Raw genomic sequence first — 18,025 nt, 5'->3', positions numbered from 1 at the left:
ATAAGTCCAGTCTGCAATTTTATGCACCAACTCCTTCCCCTATTCCCTTAAAATATGGTTGAAACATAACTTTTATTCCAATATTAATGGCTGCTCTTAAGCATATTATTTTTGATAAGAGCATAAGTTTCGGAGAAATAGAACTCAAAAAGGTAAATATCAATTGCAGGTGCAAAAATACACATATATATAGATAAACAATTCTCGTGCACAAGCCTCCCATCCCGTTATAATCAATTATTTCAGGTAATCAATTATGTTATTTGTAGATAGAGGTGTGCTTACGACATTGAAAATTAAAATAGGTAAGGTATCAAAGCAAGCTGCTACTTGTCTTTTGATGCTCTTGTTGCCGGAATCTGGTAATCGGGGATGTGATGCATAGGCGGGCTCAGTTGAAGATTAATGGAACCATGCAGACGTGATTGTGATTCCTGCTCTTGAAATCGAATGTTGAACCCATTCTCGTTTCCTCCATATGGTCTTGTCCCATAAACCTGTTAATTATATATATGAAGGAGACTCAAAATTAAAGAAAATCAGAATCCAACTTATGAAATAGGTTTAGGGGGATGTCTTTCTTGGTCATTTAATGAAAGCATATATACATGTACATATACATATACATACATATATATATATATATATATGAATTATACCTTCTTGTATAAATCCAAGTTTTCGTGACGAATAAGGTTTTCCTTCTTTAGCAGCTCCACATTCTCTTGATGAATTAGCTCCTTCTGTAAATCCAATAAGAAAAAATTAAAAGGAAAAAAAAAAGAGAAATTGTGTGAGAAGCAATGAAATATATACGAATGAAAAAATATATGAAAAATAAGTCTAATTAAAACTTATGACCTTTCTGTTGAGCTCTTGTATTTCATTAGTGAAAATTTGTCCCTGCAAAAAATGGAAAAATACATGCATATATCATCACATATTATTATGAAATCAATGTGGTTTCAATGAGAATAATTATAAGAATTTATCACCTTTTTCACACGAACACAATTTAAACTCATTTCCAATTGATTCTCTAGATTTTCAAGCTCCTTCACACTCAAACCATATAGTTGTTCCCCCATCAATTGCCTGCACTTGTCACAATTTTTGGAACACCAGAGAATTAACATGCTAGCTATAATATTAAAACAGGAACTGAAGAGAGAGAGATTAGTTTACCTATAATTCTCTTGCAAGCTATGGAGCTGTTGCCTTAACATTGCTGCTTCCCTTTGCCAAAACTACCATGGAAAATTCATATACATATATAGCATAATATTAAGACCATTTCTTCATAAGAAATAATCCTTTTTTTTTTTATTCCTGACATGCCATAGACAAATATATAATATATGGACCAATAGTTTTAACAAAGTTTAACAGTACTGTTCTGTGAGTGAAATATATCATAAATTTTTTTAGTAATCGAGAATGGCATCATACAACTTTATTTATCATTTGGACATTCGATATGATCCTAAACTAGGGCGTCGTGCCCGTGTGCACATAAAGTTTTCTATCTAATGACAAGGTAAGTTGGGACAAAACTCAACGAGTGGTCACAAGGGTATTTATCATAGTACAAATCGAACTGATCAGATCCTCTCGAGTCCGTATAGTTTGGCCTCGGAGAAATATTAACCAACTAGGCTATCACCCAAGTGGTTATCATATATCATAGACACCACGATATAACTCATTTAGTAATGGCAAAGAAGTTTTGATGCATGTGTTTTCAGTATCAAAGATGTATTTCACAAGTATTACTCATTAATCTGTAACATTTTTCTTTCCTTAATCAATCAATGTCACCCTTATCAAAAAAATAAGAAGAAGAAAGAGATAATAGCTGACAAAAAAAAATATATATACCTTGACTTCTGATGTTGGATTCATTAAGTCTTGATGCTGCTCTTTTGATTTGCTATATCGCTCTATCACTGCTTTCATGCTGATATATCAGAAATCGTTCAGAACCTTTTGTGTTATATTTTTTTAAAGAATTTTTTCTTAAAAAAATTAACTCATGCATGCATGCATAATATTTCAATTATAAAGATACATGTAATTAAATTCTTTTATATATAGGTGGATGGGGAATGGAAACATACAGATTTAACACAGTGCTCATGATTAGCATACATAGCCACATAGGGCCACATCAAAAACATATACTCCTATATATGTGTGTGTGTATGTATGTATGTATTCTAATAGGTAATGAGAAACTCCGAATTATATTAACACACTCCATACTCCATGTGGTAATGGTATAATGAATACGTATACATTAATCAAAATTTGTAAGTACTGTAGAAGCACTAAAGGCAAGCACCATCAGTAATATATATATATATATATATATATATATGTTATGTTATCCTCTTAAGCAAAAAAGTTAAACAAGAAATGACGAACTCTCTTTCATTATTAATAAATAAAACAGATAAGATTAGCTACTGAATCATCTGGGAACGCTCATTCTTTAAAGAATTGTGCAAGAGACAGATTATTAAAAGAAAACAAATGACGCAATTTGCTTGAAGATGCTGTGATAATGGTATGGTATACCACCTAACATATATACCCTCAAATTGTAAAGAATTCATATTTTAGTTTCTTGTTTGATCGTTTCTGTGAAATGACAGTAGATAGAACCCTAAAGTAGGAGTTGTTCTAGGTCTTGACTTATTGGTTGCATTGGTTCAAATATGTAGGAGCAACATTTTAGCATTGTACTAAAAATGATATCCAACTTAGATATAAATACCTAGCTATTAGAATGAGGATAGTAGAAAAGAAAATTTAACGAAAAACCAATTTATTGATCTTCTTTATTCAACTTAAAAATACACTTTTTTTGGTATATGAAAATTTTCACATATAGCATACGTGCAATCTCATATCAAATAATTAATGGAAATTGTTATCTTTTATGTGTTGAGAATTTTGATTTAAATGACATGTTTGATAAAATTGCAAGACCTAATTAATGAGTTAAAGTATAGTCAGACTGTCTTCTAATTTAGATATAAGGCAAGGTAGTACAACACCCTAAATTAAATTGTATATTGTTTGCTATACCTAGCTATTGAAATGAGGATAGTAGAAAATAACAAACTAATGAAAAACCAATTTTCTGATCTTCTATATTCAACTTAAAAATACTCTTGTTTAGTTGTTTTTGGTCGATGAAAATTTCACATATAGCGTATGTGGAATCTCATATCAAATGATATAAATTTATCTTTTATGCGTTGAGAATTTTGATTTAACTTATCTGATAAAACCGTAAGACCTAATTAATGGGTTAAAACAGAGTCAGAGTGACATTTAATTTAGATACATGATGTAATTCCCCTGTTCAGACAGGACAGTACCATACCCTAAATTAAATTCCATATTTTTTTAGAGCTAGCTATTGCAACAAGGATAGTAGAAAAGAACAAATAATTAATGAAAGGCCAAGATACACACACATATAGTTCCTAAATTGCCAAATATATATATGTAATCTAATTAAGAATACACACATATACATATACATTGCACTTAATCTATTCCTTTGCTTAAACTGAGGTAAATTGAGATTATCACAATGAAAGATGGAGATATATTTCATGCACATTCAAGAAAAACCTAAAAGCAACATAGATCGATCATCATCACCAATCATGATTTATAATTTGCAATAAATTAAATCTTGGGGAACATTTCAAATATTCCAAACAACAATATACTTATAGAAAAACCAAGAAGCCCAAAAAAGCAGTATGGACAGAATTGCACCCAAGAATCAAAAAGGAAAAAAAGAAGAATAGATGATGAGGGAAGAGAGAAGATCAGTTGATGAATTAAAAAAACCTGGTGTTTGCAAATTCATAGAGCTTCCCAGTGCTAGAAAAGATGGTAACTCCAACTTCTGCATCGCATAGGATGGCAAGCTCTTTGGCCTTCTTAATCAATCCCTTTCTCCTCTTTGAGAAGGTCACTTGTCTGCTTGTTGAGTTGTCAATCCTTCTGATTGCAATCTTTCCTCTTCCCATTCTATATATCTCCCTTCTTCTTCTTATTCTAGGGTTTCTGGCGCCACACAGAGAGACAAATTCCCCATTAAATAAACAACATAATCATACTAGCCATATAACTTCAATACTAGACAAGATTTGCAAGGGAAAAAAACTTACTTGACTTGAGCCAATTTAGGGCAGTTTTTGGGATCTTATAAACGAGCTATATCAAGATTTGGAAGGCAATGGTGGAGGAGGTTTTGTAAGAGAACACAAAACAGTCTTTGATCTGAGGATATATATATATAAATAAAACCCCACTTGTTGGAAGGAGAATAATGGGTTGGGTTTCAACTTTCAAGTTAATATGTCAAGACTGTTTCCAATTATATATATGCAATATAATTTAATATGTAGTTTCTGCATTATTTTCTTTTCAATTTCTGTGAAGTCTCCAAGGATGTGTGAATATATATATATATATATATATAGAGAGAGAGAGAGAGAAAGAGAGAGATGTCACCTTCTGTTTGATCATGCAAATGAATGGGTTACTTCGTACATAGAACAACTTGCTGCATACATTAAATGTACTCGTTAATCTGCAATGATGTGATGTAATAAGTTTGTTTTAATTAATTAATTAATTGATGGGGGTGGGAAAATCAATAAGGAGGTGGGAACACTAATTTTTAGAATAAGAATCAAATGTCAAATCACATGTAATTCAAAAGAATCAAATATCAAATCATATATAAAATAATAATAAAGAATTAAAATCAATGATTGGGGGGTGGGAAAACCAATTTGGGGTGGGAATACTTTTTCCTCTTTTGTTTTAAGGATATTTGTTTTTTTTATTTGAAGGATATATTAACTAATGACAACATCATGATAAACCGTTATCCATTATGTCAATGACACCTGGTAGACTGGTCATATGTTTAACAATAATTTCGTAATTAAGCTATTGTTTCTCACAAACGTGAGGCTGTTAAATTGGCAATCGATTGGTTTGGGAATATGTGTGCTCAAAATTCAATTCTAATGAGAAACATATTTCTCAACGTTATTAAAAAAAACCATTGTTTCCCACTTTTACTTTTTTTGGATGCAATTTATGCGTTTAACGTATCATCCTTTTGTAGTACCTCCATGAGCATGCCTATCTTCTCATCATGAATTTATTTCAAGAAAATATCTTAATTCTCCTACTTGAACCCATGACCTCGTGAAGGTGGAAAAATGAGTACAATACCTAAAATGTGAAAATCCTCTCATCACTGATTTATTTCAAGAAAATATCCTAATTATTCTATTCGAACCCATGACCTCGTGGAGGTAAAAAAGTGAGTACAATACCTTATATGCAAAAATCGCATCCACACTTTCCTTAATATAAATAACACTCAAATGCGTGTGTGGAAAAAGGTTGAACCATACTTCTCTTTTATTGATTTTAGCTAAAATATTTTAAAAAAAGGTTATTTAAATTATTGATAATATAACATTTTCAGTGTACTTTTTTAGTACCATCTTCAATGTACCCCGCCTTAAAAAATATAAGGCATTTAAAAAACATTAAAAATAAAATAAAATAATGAATGCGTTTTAATCGTGTTTATGAATTCAACGGTATATCTTTTTTTGTCTCAAATAAAAATCAAATTCAATAAAAAATAGACATGATGTTTCGGGTTTATACTCAACCATCACAATTTTCATGTCTTTTTAATATTGAATTTGATTTTTTTTGGACAAAAAAAAATTGTTTTACTCATAAATCCAATCAAAATAAAATTTTTAATGGCTTTAGATTCTTTACAGCTGTACCTGCTCCCAGCCACTCGTTCTTTGAGTAGGTCAGAAATATATGGAGCAGATAGATCGAATGTTGTGTGTAACTTCCACGTGTCAGACAAAACGTTGGGGTTGGGGTAGGAGAGAAATTTCCAAATCGGGCAAGAAAAGATTAAATATTAGAAATACATAAAAGGAAATGAAAATCCAATATGTCTTTTCTTGGTTCTATATGATAAAAGTTTCTTAATTAATTAGTAATTACTCTAATTAATACTTTCTACTTAGTGGGCACATAAAGCTGCCAAACACAACCTAATTATTACCTTTTTCTTTCCCCTTCTTTCTCTTTTACCCTTTTTTAGCCAAATGACCAAAATCTGAATCAACTTTGTATTGTCTTTCAAAAAAGCTTCATCTACATCTCTTATTTTAAGATTATCAAAACATTTGAGTTTTCAGGATTTGCTCAACTTCTACCTTCTCCATGACATAATTCCTTACCGTGTATTCATAGTTAAACAAATAAGTAGATATTGTTTGATATCCCATATCGCTTGGATAATTCAAGTGATGTGGATTTATAAGAAAACTCAAGTTTTTATCACTCCATGAGGTCTTTTTTTGGGTCTAAGTATCATTAAGTGAGATGACCCAAAACGAACAATATCATTGATGTGAGTAGGGTTGAGATTTTTAACATGGTATTGAAGTATCTACTTGTCCACTTATTGAGTCTGGCATGATCCAACCTATAAGCGCAATGAAGTGTTAAATATCCCACAACGCTTGGATAACCCAAGCGATGTGGATTTATAAGAAAGATCAAGTCCTTAACACTCAATGAGGCATTTTTCTGAGTTTAAGTATCATTAAGTGAGGCGGTCCAAAAAAAATAAAGTATCACGAACCCATATTCATGGAATCAATAAATTGAAAGCGGACGAGTAGGTTGGAATCTTCAACAAATATAACATAAATAAATTAACAAAAAGACCATTCAGTGCATATAGCATCGACTTCAAAGTTCAAATCAAACCTAGGAAAGTGGATGTGACACTGATTTAGCTTTTAGAATATTGAGCAGCATATATATACGTCAGTATCCAATTGACATTGCCTGACACACATGTGAAATGGCTCAAAAGCCTTCATCCACCAATCGAGGGGATTCTTGGCACGCTTGTGTCACTATATATCTGCCAATGGCAAACAACCCGTACGACTTAGATCCACAAGTTCCATGATCTTCACAAGAGTATTTCCACTAGGAGATTACATGTATAGAGGAGGCATATACTCTTACAACCATGGCATATTGGCATATAAGAATATATACTCTCTCTCTCCTCTTCAAATAAATTTAATCACTTTAAAGAATACTACTAATCAACCAAGAGTAGAACATAATTAATCACAAAATGCATCTTACAAAATATAATACTATATAGTTTAGTATAGTTCAATCACTTATGTTTATGTATTTTTACGATGATTTAGTCTTTTGAAGAGAGTTAATTAAATTGATTGTGATTTCGTAACGATCAGTTCAAGTGGGTACTGTATAATATTATTTCAGACAGCTGTTGTACCTGCTTACGTAACTGATTCGCAATGAGATATCATTTTAAAAATAAAAAAAGATATTTTTTATTCTCTTTATTGTGTGAAAACATCATCTTTGAAAATGTTAGGGATTCTAAAAATTATAATTTATGGGTTATGAAAATTTTCTTCTTATAGGTTACAAACCCATATTTCTTCATCTTGATCAAGCCTAGAAAATATAATAATTTTACATTTATTCTCACAAGATTAACTACTCTACCAAACAAGCATATCGCTTGTGCTTGAATTAGGTTTACAAATATTTCTTCTCATTGGATCTATTTTATTTGCTTTCTTAACTAATAAGTTTATTGAAAGCAAAGTAAATGGAAGAGGATAGGGTTTTTAAGGTTTGTTTGGCCAATCCTTTTAATAAATTAATTAGTCTTATAGTCAATTGTATAATTAAAAAGTATTTTTCTTTAATGTAGTTGGGGCCACCTTCAGAGACCAATAATCCTAGAGGTTTGGTGAGTGTCTCCAAATCCTTATTTCCATTGGGCTCAACCCATGTGAACAATTAAGATTTCTTAGACCAATAAGATTCGATCTTACCTATAACTTTAATTATAAAATTTAAAAAAATCCCAAATTCAAGATCATAATTAATTAGTGCAGCTTTCATGCATTATGTTTCGAGCTTGGCCAGGTGTCAATCATCAACAAATGATCATATACACACATATTCCAATTAAATGATGTGTTTTAGTTGAATTTTATTAGTCACGAGTCCCAATTTTCTCCATCCAAGGAAAATACATGGTACAACTTTTAAGGAAGATGGAGAGTATATATATAATGTTCCTATATTTGATGGCCATAGACATCTCCACATGACCAAATATCATGATCGATAAAGTTGCATGCAATATTGGTGTTGTGTAAATCAATAATCCTTCTAATTAGGGTATGTGTTTGTGTATATAGTTAACCATGTGGGTGATAAACTACTTAAATCACTTTGGGGCAAAACCGAATGAATTAAAAAGTTTCGGAGTTCGATTTCCACTGAAAACAATCCAAGACGAACCCTCATATAGCTGAGGGGGTCAGCTGACTCCCCTCAAATTCTTTTAATTAGAACTAATCATATAGTAATTATAAAAAAGACCCCCTAAAATTTTCAATTTAAACCCCTTCTTGTAAAAATTATATTCAAATAATTAAAAAAAAGGTCTAATTAATAGATAACCCAAAAAAATTCAGGGGACAACTTAACTTTGCCTACCCTAACACAAGATCATTTGTCCGTCATTGCGACCCCCCTCAATATAAGTCCTGGCTTTGCCCCTGGGAGCAATATTTTTGTGACCACGCATTAGGCTTTGATTAGCTTATCATGTCATCAAGTGAGAAATTTCTATGATTGTGGATATAACAACCCGAGTTTAGGCTCATATCAAATGTTAAAAATATAAACTTGTACAGTATTGTTCTCGATTAAAAAAGTGTGTGTATTTGAAGGATGTTCACCTGATGGTCCGTGGTCGTGATCATTTCATTTCAATATTTCATAATCTCCAGCCTAGGCCCAATAAGAGGGTTTGTTGGGCTAGGTTGGTGGGTTTTTGTATATGGATCAATGCAAGTACTCGGGATGGCGCGAGAATTGTGTTTGTAATTTTTGTGCATGACGGGTCAACTTGACTCTACAGACCGAGTTTTCGAAGCCTGCTGATGCGCAAATGGCTCGAAACATACAAGTACCTGGAAAAATAAGCTGAGCCTGAATCATGCTTACACAACCTCCATAACTTGGTATTAGCTATATGTGACCACTTGTTAGAGAGAAGCATTGCGTGTTGGACTGCTGTGGCTCGACGGATGTATTAGGATTGTGAATGGAGACAATGCCGTTTAATTGTTCGAAGAAATGCCCGAAAGAGAGATTGTTCTCAAAGGCAATTCTAATCATTAGAAGATTGTTGGTTCTTGCAGGAAAAAAAAAATAAAAGCGCAAGTAACAATCAATAACGCCTAACCAGGTAAATCTAACATCTTGTGCACTCTCTTAGTTTTGTAGTGTTAATGCTTATATAATTCAACCTGGCATATGCTTGCATGGTTATGTTTCTTGAAATAGGTTTACTTTCATTTCATTTTCCCCCATTGAACTGGTACATATACACAGGAAGGCGAAACCTTAAACCTTAATCGGTCAAAAATTGTCTTGATCACAGAATCCATGATCAAATGTCTTGAACTTAGCGTTTGAGCATTATGCTAATGTTGTGATTTTTGTTACGAGAACATGAGAAACTCTTGTGCGTTTGATCTTTCTCATGCTGACAAAACAATTTTAAACACTATTATCGGAGTCTATTCTTCACTGTGGAATCATGTTCCGGCACCAAATATTTTACCTTGTATGCTATCATAGTATTCTGATTTAATCATTTAATAAGATATCGACATGGGTTGACGGTGTAAGGAAGAATTGTTTTTTATGGATACTAATTAAGGGACAGAAATTTGTTGTGTACCATATTTTTATGTTGAAGTTTTTTTTATATAGTTTTCGATAGTATAATACTGTGGTGAACGAAAATTGAACACTACCTGGCCAAACACTCTCTTATGCTACTAGGGGCTGTTCGGCTAGCTGCTCCTTTGTGATCAGGCTGCCTTAACCATGAAAATAAAGATGGTCAGTGAGCCTGTGGTAGACTTGACGGCCGTGGATCGACCGCAGGCACTACGACACTCAAGTAAGTCTCCAAGATTACCACCAACCTTAATAATCACAAAATAGAGCTTCAAGGTTTACCTCAGACTTCTCTCTTCTTTATATAGTTCAAAGGCTAGACGTCCATTACCCTTTATCAGGCCGGACTTGCGGGATGGTTATCCCTTATTTCCGGCCGATCACTATCGGCAGTTATGGGATCATTGATTGTCTCTTGGTCTACGTGCTGATGTGCTCAATTAGATCCTGCCACGTGTCTTTGATGAATTATCCCCTCCCAAATACCATTCTCAGTATCTAAGAAAATGGTTGTGTGCTATGACCTATATTGTTATATCTAAGAAAATGGTTGTGTGCTATGACCTATATCGTTATTTACAACAACATGATTATGATTATCCCTTCTTCCCTTCCCTGTTTCATATTCGAGGCTCCTCCTACATCGTCTGAGGGATCACAGTTCTTCCTCTTAAGCTTCCCGTATTTCCACTTAAGAGGCTACTGGAGTGCTCTAGACAGACTCTCAAATCTCAATAGTCTAGGGAGTTTTTTTTTTTCTTTGAATAGTATAGGGAGTTTGTTTAGTCAAAAACTATATTTTTCCTGGAAGAAATATCATAGAAAGTTCCATATCCCTAAGGGCACGTAAATCTAGCTTTGTGCTTCAAATAAGGAGTGAACAAATATGGTCCACAGAAAGTTAGGACCACTCTACATCAGGCCTTTGGACCAATTAGAAAAAAAATAACTTCATAGATAGAAAAATGTATATGTAAGAAAACGTGTTCTGAAATAGTTTGAAATATTTGGAAGGAATTGCTAACTGCAGAAATCCGTGTTTTGTACTCCAAACAATGAGATTTTTTGTATGCGAAGACTTGTCAAAATCCAAGTCAACTAAAGCCAAATGGAAGGTGACTTGGGGTAGGTATAGGCAATGGTTCCTCCAATTCAAAGTCTTCTGTTTCAATTCTCTAACCATAGTTGAATTTTCATATAAACCCCAATTTTCCAAGCTGTACAAATGATCTTTCAAATTGGTCAAGACTCTCCAGTTTATGGCCCCTTCTCTACGGTACGAGTTGTTGCTTCATTGAATTTGCTTCATTAATAGGTTCACGCTTCGACTTTGATCGTTATGGACTAGTACCACGATCTAGTCCTAGACAAGCAGATCTAATTTTAACAGCCGGCACTGTAACACTGAAGATGGCACCCTCTTTAGTGAGACTCTATGAACAAATGCCTGAACCTAAATATGTAATTGCCATGGGAGCCTGTACAATTACAGGCGGGATGTTCAGTACCGAGTCTTATAGTACTGTTCGGGGAGTCGATAAGCTAATTCCCGTAGATGTTTATTTGCCTGGTTGCCCACCTAAACCAGAGGCGGTTATAGATGCCATAACAAAACTTCGTAAGAAAATATCTCGAGAAATATCTCAAGATCGAATTAGGGCTCAACAAGAAAATCGTTGTTTTACTACCAATCACCAGTTTCGCCTTGGGCGCAGTACTCATACTGGAAATTATGATAAAGGATTACTCTATCAACCACTATCTACATTAGAAATCCATGATCAATTGTCTCAAACTTTGTGTTTAAGCATTATGCTACTGTTGTGATTTTTGTTACAAGAAAATGATAAACTTTTGTGTGTTTTATCTTTCTCATGCTGACAAAACAATTTTAAACACCATTGTCAGTCTATTCTTCACTGTGGAATCATGTTCCAGCACCAAATATTTTACCTTGTATGCTAACATAGTATTCTGATGATGTGGCTTTGATAACTCCGGAGTGTCCGAGTTGGGATATTCATTGTGCTACTCTGTAGATTAGTAATTTTAATCATTTAATAAGATACCGACAAGGGTTGATGTTGTAAAGAAGAATTGTTTTTTATGGATAGTAATTAAGGGACAGAAATTTGTTGTGTACCATATTTTCATATTGAAGTTTTTTTTTTCTTTTCACAACAACACGATTATGATTACTCCCTTCTTCCCTTCCCCTGTTCCATATTCGAGGCTCCTCCTACACTGTCTGAGCGATCGTACTTCTTCCTCTTATGCTTCACATATTTCCAGTTAAGAGGCTTAGACCATGATTGGAGTGCCCTAGTCAGACTCTCAAATCTCAGTAGTCTAGGGAGTTTCTTTAGTCAAAAGCTATAGCTTTTTTCTGGAAGAAATATCAGTGAAAGTAAACTGGAGTACTTGTCCTCCCGACAGATCAGCTTGTTTGTCAACGAAGATTTGTCAAAAATCAAAATCCAAGTCAACGATAAGAAAAATGAAAGGCGACTTTGGGGGAGACGCAATGACTCCTTACCCCAATATGAATTGAGACTTTCCTAGTTCCTACCACAATATAAATTGATACTGAATACTGATAGTCTACACTCCATTCCGTTTAAGTTTCATTTTCATAAGACTCCTCAAAATTGTACAGGGCTGTACCTTAGCAGTACAGGAACCACAAGAAATCAGAGACATCATTATAAAACATTGAAGTGTCTTTTTTTCTTTTTTGCATCAACTATTTGCATATCTTCTCAGCCTTATATGGCCTCTTTCTTTTCATTTTTGTTTCTTCTGTTTTCCTTCATTTTCCTTCTTCCATGTGCTACTTCAATTTCATTTCGGATGTCTCGTTTCTATTACAATGACAATAGCATATACTATGAAGGAGATGCGAGACTTTATGCTGGAACCATTGATTTCACCAGCCCAAATTATGTATGCCATATTGGTAGAGCCATCTACACCAAAATGGTGCCAATCTGGGATTCCAAATCCAGAGGGCTTGCAGACTTCACTACCCTTTTCACTTTCAGCATCGACACTGATGGCCGTCCATCTTATGGTGCCGGATTTGCATTTTTTCTTGCTCCTGTTGGATTTCCAATCCCAGTTAACTCAATTGGTGGTTTCTTAGGCCTCTATAACACCACAACCACTGGATCCTCTCGGAACCAAATTTTCCATGTTGAATTCGACACCTATTCGAACTCGGATTGGGATCCTCCATATGAACATGTGGGGATTAACAAAAACTCAATTTCTTCTGCAGTAACCACTCCTTGGAATGCTAGTTTCCATAGTGAAGACAATGCTGATGTTTGGATCAGTTACAACTCTACTACCAAGAACTTGAGTGTATCTTGGACTTACCAGACAACCAATACTCTGCCAGAGAATTCTAGTCTCTCTCACATTGTTGATCTCAGAGAGATCCTTCCTGAGTGGGTCACAATTGGATTTACTGCTGCCACACGTCAACGACTAGAAAGACATACACTTCTGTCTTGGGAGTTCAGTTCAAGCTTGTATATGGAGGAGGAATCAAATGAAAAGAATGGCAATTATTTGGGACTCTTAGTTGGTCTACCAGTTTCAGCAAGTGTTTTCCTTTTTGGAGCAATTATAGCTTTTTGTATTTGCCGTAGAAAGAAGCTGCAAATGATGTAGGAGGACCATTAATATAGGCTTTTATAAGTTAGTCTATTATCGGTTAATTTTAAGTAAGTTTCTTTAGTTTTCATACCGAAGGTATTGTCGGAATTTCCAGATATGTTGGAATTTCGAATTTAGTAATAGTTATTTGTTTTGAGAGTCTTTTATTAGGTTATTTTGTTAAGTCAAGTCCTAGTTATAATTGGAGTCATATTAGTTTACTTTTAGGGATCCTAGTTTTATTTGATGGAAGTTTCTTATGTAATTAGGATTATTAGGAGTCTATATATAGGGATGCTAGTCAAGAATAAAAAAATTGAGAGTTTTTATACAAATTTGCTATAGGATGGATTCCTTAGACACGCTCGGTGAGAGGCTGTGAGGGGAAGGTGAGTTTTATCCAACCCTACCTGAGAGATTCAGGGTGGTTTTTGTTTGATTCAAAAAAATCCAAGAATTTTGTTCCAGATTCAGACGAATTAGACCTGGTAATTGTGAGTTTTTGACCTAGGGTTCTTAATTTTTGGTTAGGGTGTTGGTTGCTCAATCCTACACAAATTCTACATCGGTAGTTCAAAAATTACATCAGTTGGTGATGCAGGAGGACCATTAATATAGGCTTTTATAAGTTAGTCTATTATTGGGTTAATTTTAAGTAAGTTTCTTTTAGTTTTCATACCAAGGGTACTGTCAAAATTTCCAGATATGTTGGAATTTCGAATTTAGTAATAGTTATTTGTTTTGAGAGTCTTTTATTAGGTTATTTTGTTAAGTCAAGTCCTAGTTATAATTGGAGTCATATTAGTTTACTTTTAGGGATCCTAGTTTTATTTGAATGAAGTTTCTTATGTAATTAGGATTACTAGGAGTCTATATATATGGATGCAAGTCAAGAATAAAAAAAATGAGAGTTTCTATACAAATTTGCTATAGGATAGATTCCTTAGACACGCTCGGTGAGAGGCTGAGAGCCGAGAGATTCAGGGTGGTTTTTGTTTGATTCAAAAAAATCCAAGAATTTTGTTCCAGATTCAGACGAATCAGACCTGGTAATTATGAGTTTTTGTCCTAGGGTTCTTAATTTTTGGTTAGGGTGTTGGTTGCTCAATCCTACACAAATTCTACATCGGTAGTTCAAAAATTACATCAGCAAAAGAAGAAAAGAAAGCGAATAGCTGGACATTGACTTTATCATCAATCAATGAAGACCTGGAAAGAGAAGCAGAACCAAGAAGGTTCTCTTATGAAGAACTAGTTTCTGCTACCAATAACTTCTCCAATGATAAGAAATTAGGTGAAGGAGGATTTGGTCCTGTCTACAAAGGTTACCTGATTGATATAGACTTGTCGGTTGCTGTCAAGAAAATATCAAGAAGTTCTAGACGAGGCAAAAAAGAGTACGTGACCGAGGTCAAGGTTATTAGCCGGTTGAGGAACCGGAACCTAGTGAAACTCGTCAGTTGGTGCCACGACAGAGGTGAGTTCCTGCTCGTGTACGAGTTCATGCCACATGGAAGCCTTGACATGCATTTGTTTAGCAGGAGAAGTTATACTCCTCTTAACTGGAATTTGAGATATAAGATTGCCCTTGGAATAGCCTCTGGATTGCTCTATCTTCATGAAGAATGGGAGCAATGCGTGGTGCACCGCGACATCAAATCACGTAATATAATGCTAGATTCAAGTTTTAATGTCAAGCTTGGAGATTTTGGGTTAGCTCGTCTCATGGACCACGAGCTAGGTCCCCTGACAACTGGATTAGCAGGAACTTTAGGCTACCTTGCGCCTGAATATATAAGAACTAGAAGGCCTTGCAAGGAATCGGATGTGTACAACTTTGGGGTGGTGGCATTAGAAATTGTGACAGGAAGAAAGACAAGCGAGCCCGCGGAGGAGAACAATGAAACATGTTTGGTAGAGTGGGTTTGGAATCTTTATGGAAATGAAAATCTTCTTTCTGGTGTTGACTAGAGACATGAATTTGGATTTCAACATGAATCAAGTTCAGTGTTTGATGATTGTTGGACTCTGGTGTGCTCATCCGGATCACAATTTTAGGCCTTCATTAAGACAAGCAATTCAAGTGTTGAAATTTGAAGCCAATATTCCTAATCTTCCAAGCAGAATGCCTGTTCCTATCTTTGATGTGCCTAATAGTCCCTCAGCCAGTGCTGCTAGTGATCCTACTAATTCATTTATTGAAGTGAGTCGTTAATCTAGCTTGAAAAATCTTCTTCTGATGATCTTGACTGGAAAATCTTCTCATTCTGGTCAGTAAATTAACATTTTTGCTTATAAGAAGTGTTGATAAGATTTTATGTATGTGTAATACTGGAAATAAAAAGTCCAAACCAAGTTGTTTATTTCTGGAATAATTAATGATGAATGTAGTCCTTGTCCCTCATTGTGAAGAGGATGATTTACTCTCTCACAAGCTTAGAATAAAAACTACTTTTAACGATCGATTTGAAGGATTGAAGTGAACTACTTATAAAGGATCATCAAAACTTGAAGAAGTATGCACATGAAACATAGGAGCATGCATTGTTTTTCGAAGATTAGGCATCACTGCCTCAAAGTTCACTACCTAAATAGCTTGTTTTATTGAGGGCCTCATACTGTGATCAGGATGAGCACACCAAAGTCCGACAATCATCAAACACTCTACTTGTTTCCTGTCACCATATGCAATCTCTAATCGACAGCTGATATAAGATTGCCAATTCCATAGAATCCTCTCCTGAAAACTCATTTCCAAGCTGTGATCTGTATGATTCACTGCCTTTCTTTCGGTGGCTATTTCTAATCCATCACTCCAATGTTGTACACATCCGAATCTTTGCTAGCCCGGCCACTGCTTACATATTCAGGGGTCTGGTAGCCTAATGTTCCAGTGAACCCAGTTGTAAGAGGACCTATCTCATGGTCCATAGGTCCGGCTAAACCAAAGTCGTCAAGCTTGACATTAAATCTAGAATCCAGCATTATATTGCTTGATTCGATATCACGGTGCACCGCACATTGCTACCAGTCTTTATGAAGATAGAGCAATCCGAAGGCTATTCCAAGGGCTATCTTGTACCTCAAAACCCACATGAGAGGAGTCTGATTCCCTAAGAGATGAGAATCGCCTACCATTTGACATGAATTCCTAAAAAAAAAGGAATTTCTGTAATGACACCAACCTAAGACCTGCATCAGATTCTGGAGCCTCAACCAGCTAATAATCCTTATCTCGGTTAAATCTTATTGACAGCTACATGAATATTTAGATCGTTCGAGTATGCTTTATAATTTGACAAGCTGTTTGTTTTTGACATGGGTTCTATGTAAGAAAACCTTCTTGGTCTTGATCCTCTCTCAAGATCTCCGATTGATTTTAAATTCACATCTCTGCTGTTGCCTCCTTCTCATGCTTCTTCCTTCTCCACCAAATACCAAAGACTCCAATTGTTCCAACAATCAGAACACCAATTGAAACTGGTAGACCAACAGTAAGGGCCTAAACTTCTATCTTTCTTCTTTTTTCATGTCTAAACTGGAACTGAACTCCCATGATGAAACTGAATGTCACTCAATTAGATTACTTGTCGTAGTTGAAAATCTAATCGTGATCTATTCAGGTAGAACGTCTCGAAGATCAATGATGAGTGAAAGAATAGAATTCTCCCGAGGATTATTTGTTGATTCATAAGTCCATGTCATGCTAAAATTCTTTGTAGTAGAATTGTATGTTATTAGTACGTTGGCGTTATCATCGCTGTGGGAGCTCGCATTCCAAGCTATTTGTTGATTCATAAGTCCATGACATGCTAAAATTCTTTGTAGTAGAATTGTATGTTATTAGTATGTTGGCGTTATCATCGCTGTGGGAGCTCGCATTCCAAGCTGTTGTGCTTGTTGAAGCAATGGGATCTTTGTTGATCCCAACATATGCTGATATGGAGGACGAGGGTCCCATTCTTGATTAGAGAATGGGTCGAACTCAACGTGAACAATTTGGTTTGTAGAAGAGTCACTTGGTTGTGGTGGTTGTATAAGCCTAAGAGTGGAATTTACTGGGATCGAAAATTCATCAGGAGCAAAGAACAAAGCAAGGCCTGTTGCATAAGATGATCGATTCTGTGGGTTGATGCTGAACCAAAACAAGTGGTGAAGTCCGTTAGCTTGTTGGATTTAGGATACGAGAGGGGGGTACTTTCTGTGCATAGGGGGATGTTAAAATAGAACTTAAATCCTAAACTCTCGCTGACAATAAAAAAGAAGAACACGAGGTTTTACGTGGTTAGAGATAAATGCAAGAATGTCTATGTCCACGGAATTCATTGCTTATTCTCGTTAAGAGAAATCATGTGTGTACAATTGAGTTATGGTTTCTCCTTTATAGCCGACTACCTAGATACCCAAAAATACAAGGGATAAGTATGGAATTGGCCTTTGTACTTTGCCTTTCGAT

General features: G+C 34.9%; 2 protein-coding genes and 2 pseudogenes across 2 annotated transcripts; 2 read left to right on the top strand and 2 right to left on the bottom strand.

Moving 5' to 3' along the window:
- Window positions 1-144: 144 nt before the first annotated feature.
- On the bottom strand, window positions 145-4,316 carry LOC120013668 (MADS-box transcription factor 23-like). Its single transcript, XM_038865558.1, has 8 exons — window positions 4,194-4,316; window positions 3,871-4,089; window positions 1,879-1,957; window positions 1,186-1,247; window positions 996-1,095; window positions 862-903; window positions 660-743; window positions 145-497 (listed from the first exon to the last, which is right to left on the bottom strand). The coding sequence occupies exons 2-8, from the start codon at window positions 4,050-4,052 to the stop codon at window positions 327-329; spliced, it is 720 nt and encodes a 239-aa protein (XP_038721486.1). The 5' UTR covers window positions 4,053-4,089; window positions 4,194-4,316; the 3' UTR covers window positions 145-326.
- Window positions 4,317-7,750: 3,434 nt separating this feature from the next.
- LOC120012587 (NAD(P)H-quinone oxidoreductase subunit K, chloroplastic-like) lies at window positions 7,751-11,810 on the top strand. Its single transcript, XM_038864028.1, has 7 exons — window positions 7,751-7,774; window positions 7,856-7,894; window positions 8,889-8,966; window positions 9,080-9,127; window positions 10,045-10,132; window positions 10,251-10,333; window positions 11,095-11,810. The coding sequence occupies exons 1-7, from the start codon at window positions 7,751-7,753 to the stop codon at window positions 11,734-11,736; spliced, it is 1,002 nt and encodes a 333-aa protein (XP_038719956.1). The 3' UTR covers window positions 11,737-11,810.
- LOC120012115 lies at window positions 8,973-15,788 on the top strand (annotated as a pseudogene).
- A 269-nt stretch (window positions 15,789-16,057) lies between these two features.
- On the bottom strand, window positions 16,058-16,707 carry LOC120012586 (annotated as a pseudogene).
- Window positions 16,708-18,025: the final 1,318 nt, after the last annotated feature.

The sequence above is a fragment of the Tripterygium wilfordii genome, chromosome 13 (genome assembly GCF_013401445.1).
Source record: "Tripterygium wilfordii isolate XIE 37 chromosome 13, ASM1340144v1, whole genome shotgun sequence".
Lineage (NCBI taxonomy): Eukaryota > Viridiplantae > Streptophyta > Magnoliopsida > Celastrales > Celastraceae > Tripterygium > Tripterygium wilfordii.
This window is presented reverse-complemented; position numbering and strand designations above follow the sequence as displayed.

Coding starts and splice junctions, on each gene's coding strand:
- LOC120012587 (XM_038864028.1), top strand. CDS start 7,751: ATGGAAGAGGATAGGGTTTTTAAG. Junction 7,775..7,855: donor AAGAGGATAGGGTTTTTAAG/GTTTGTTTGGCC, acceptor TCTTTAATGTAG/TTGGGGCCACCTTCAGAGAC. Junction 8,967..9,079: donor AGCCTAGGCCCAATAAGAGG/GTTTGTTGGGCT, acceptor TTGACTCTACAG/ACCGAGTTTTCGAAGCCTGC.
- LOC120013668 (XM_038865558.1), bottom strand. CDS start 4,052: ATGGGAAGAGGAAAGATTGCAATCAGAAGGATTGACAACTCAACAAGC. Junction 904..995: donor ATTGTGTTCGTGTGAAAAAG/GTGATAAATTCT, acceptor CATTTTTTGCAG/GGACAAATTTTCACTAATGA. Junction 498..659: donor ACTTGGATTTATACAAGAAG/GTATAATTCATA, acceptor TATAATTAACAG/GTTTATGGGACAAGACCATA.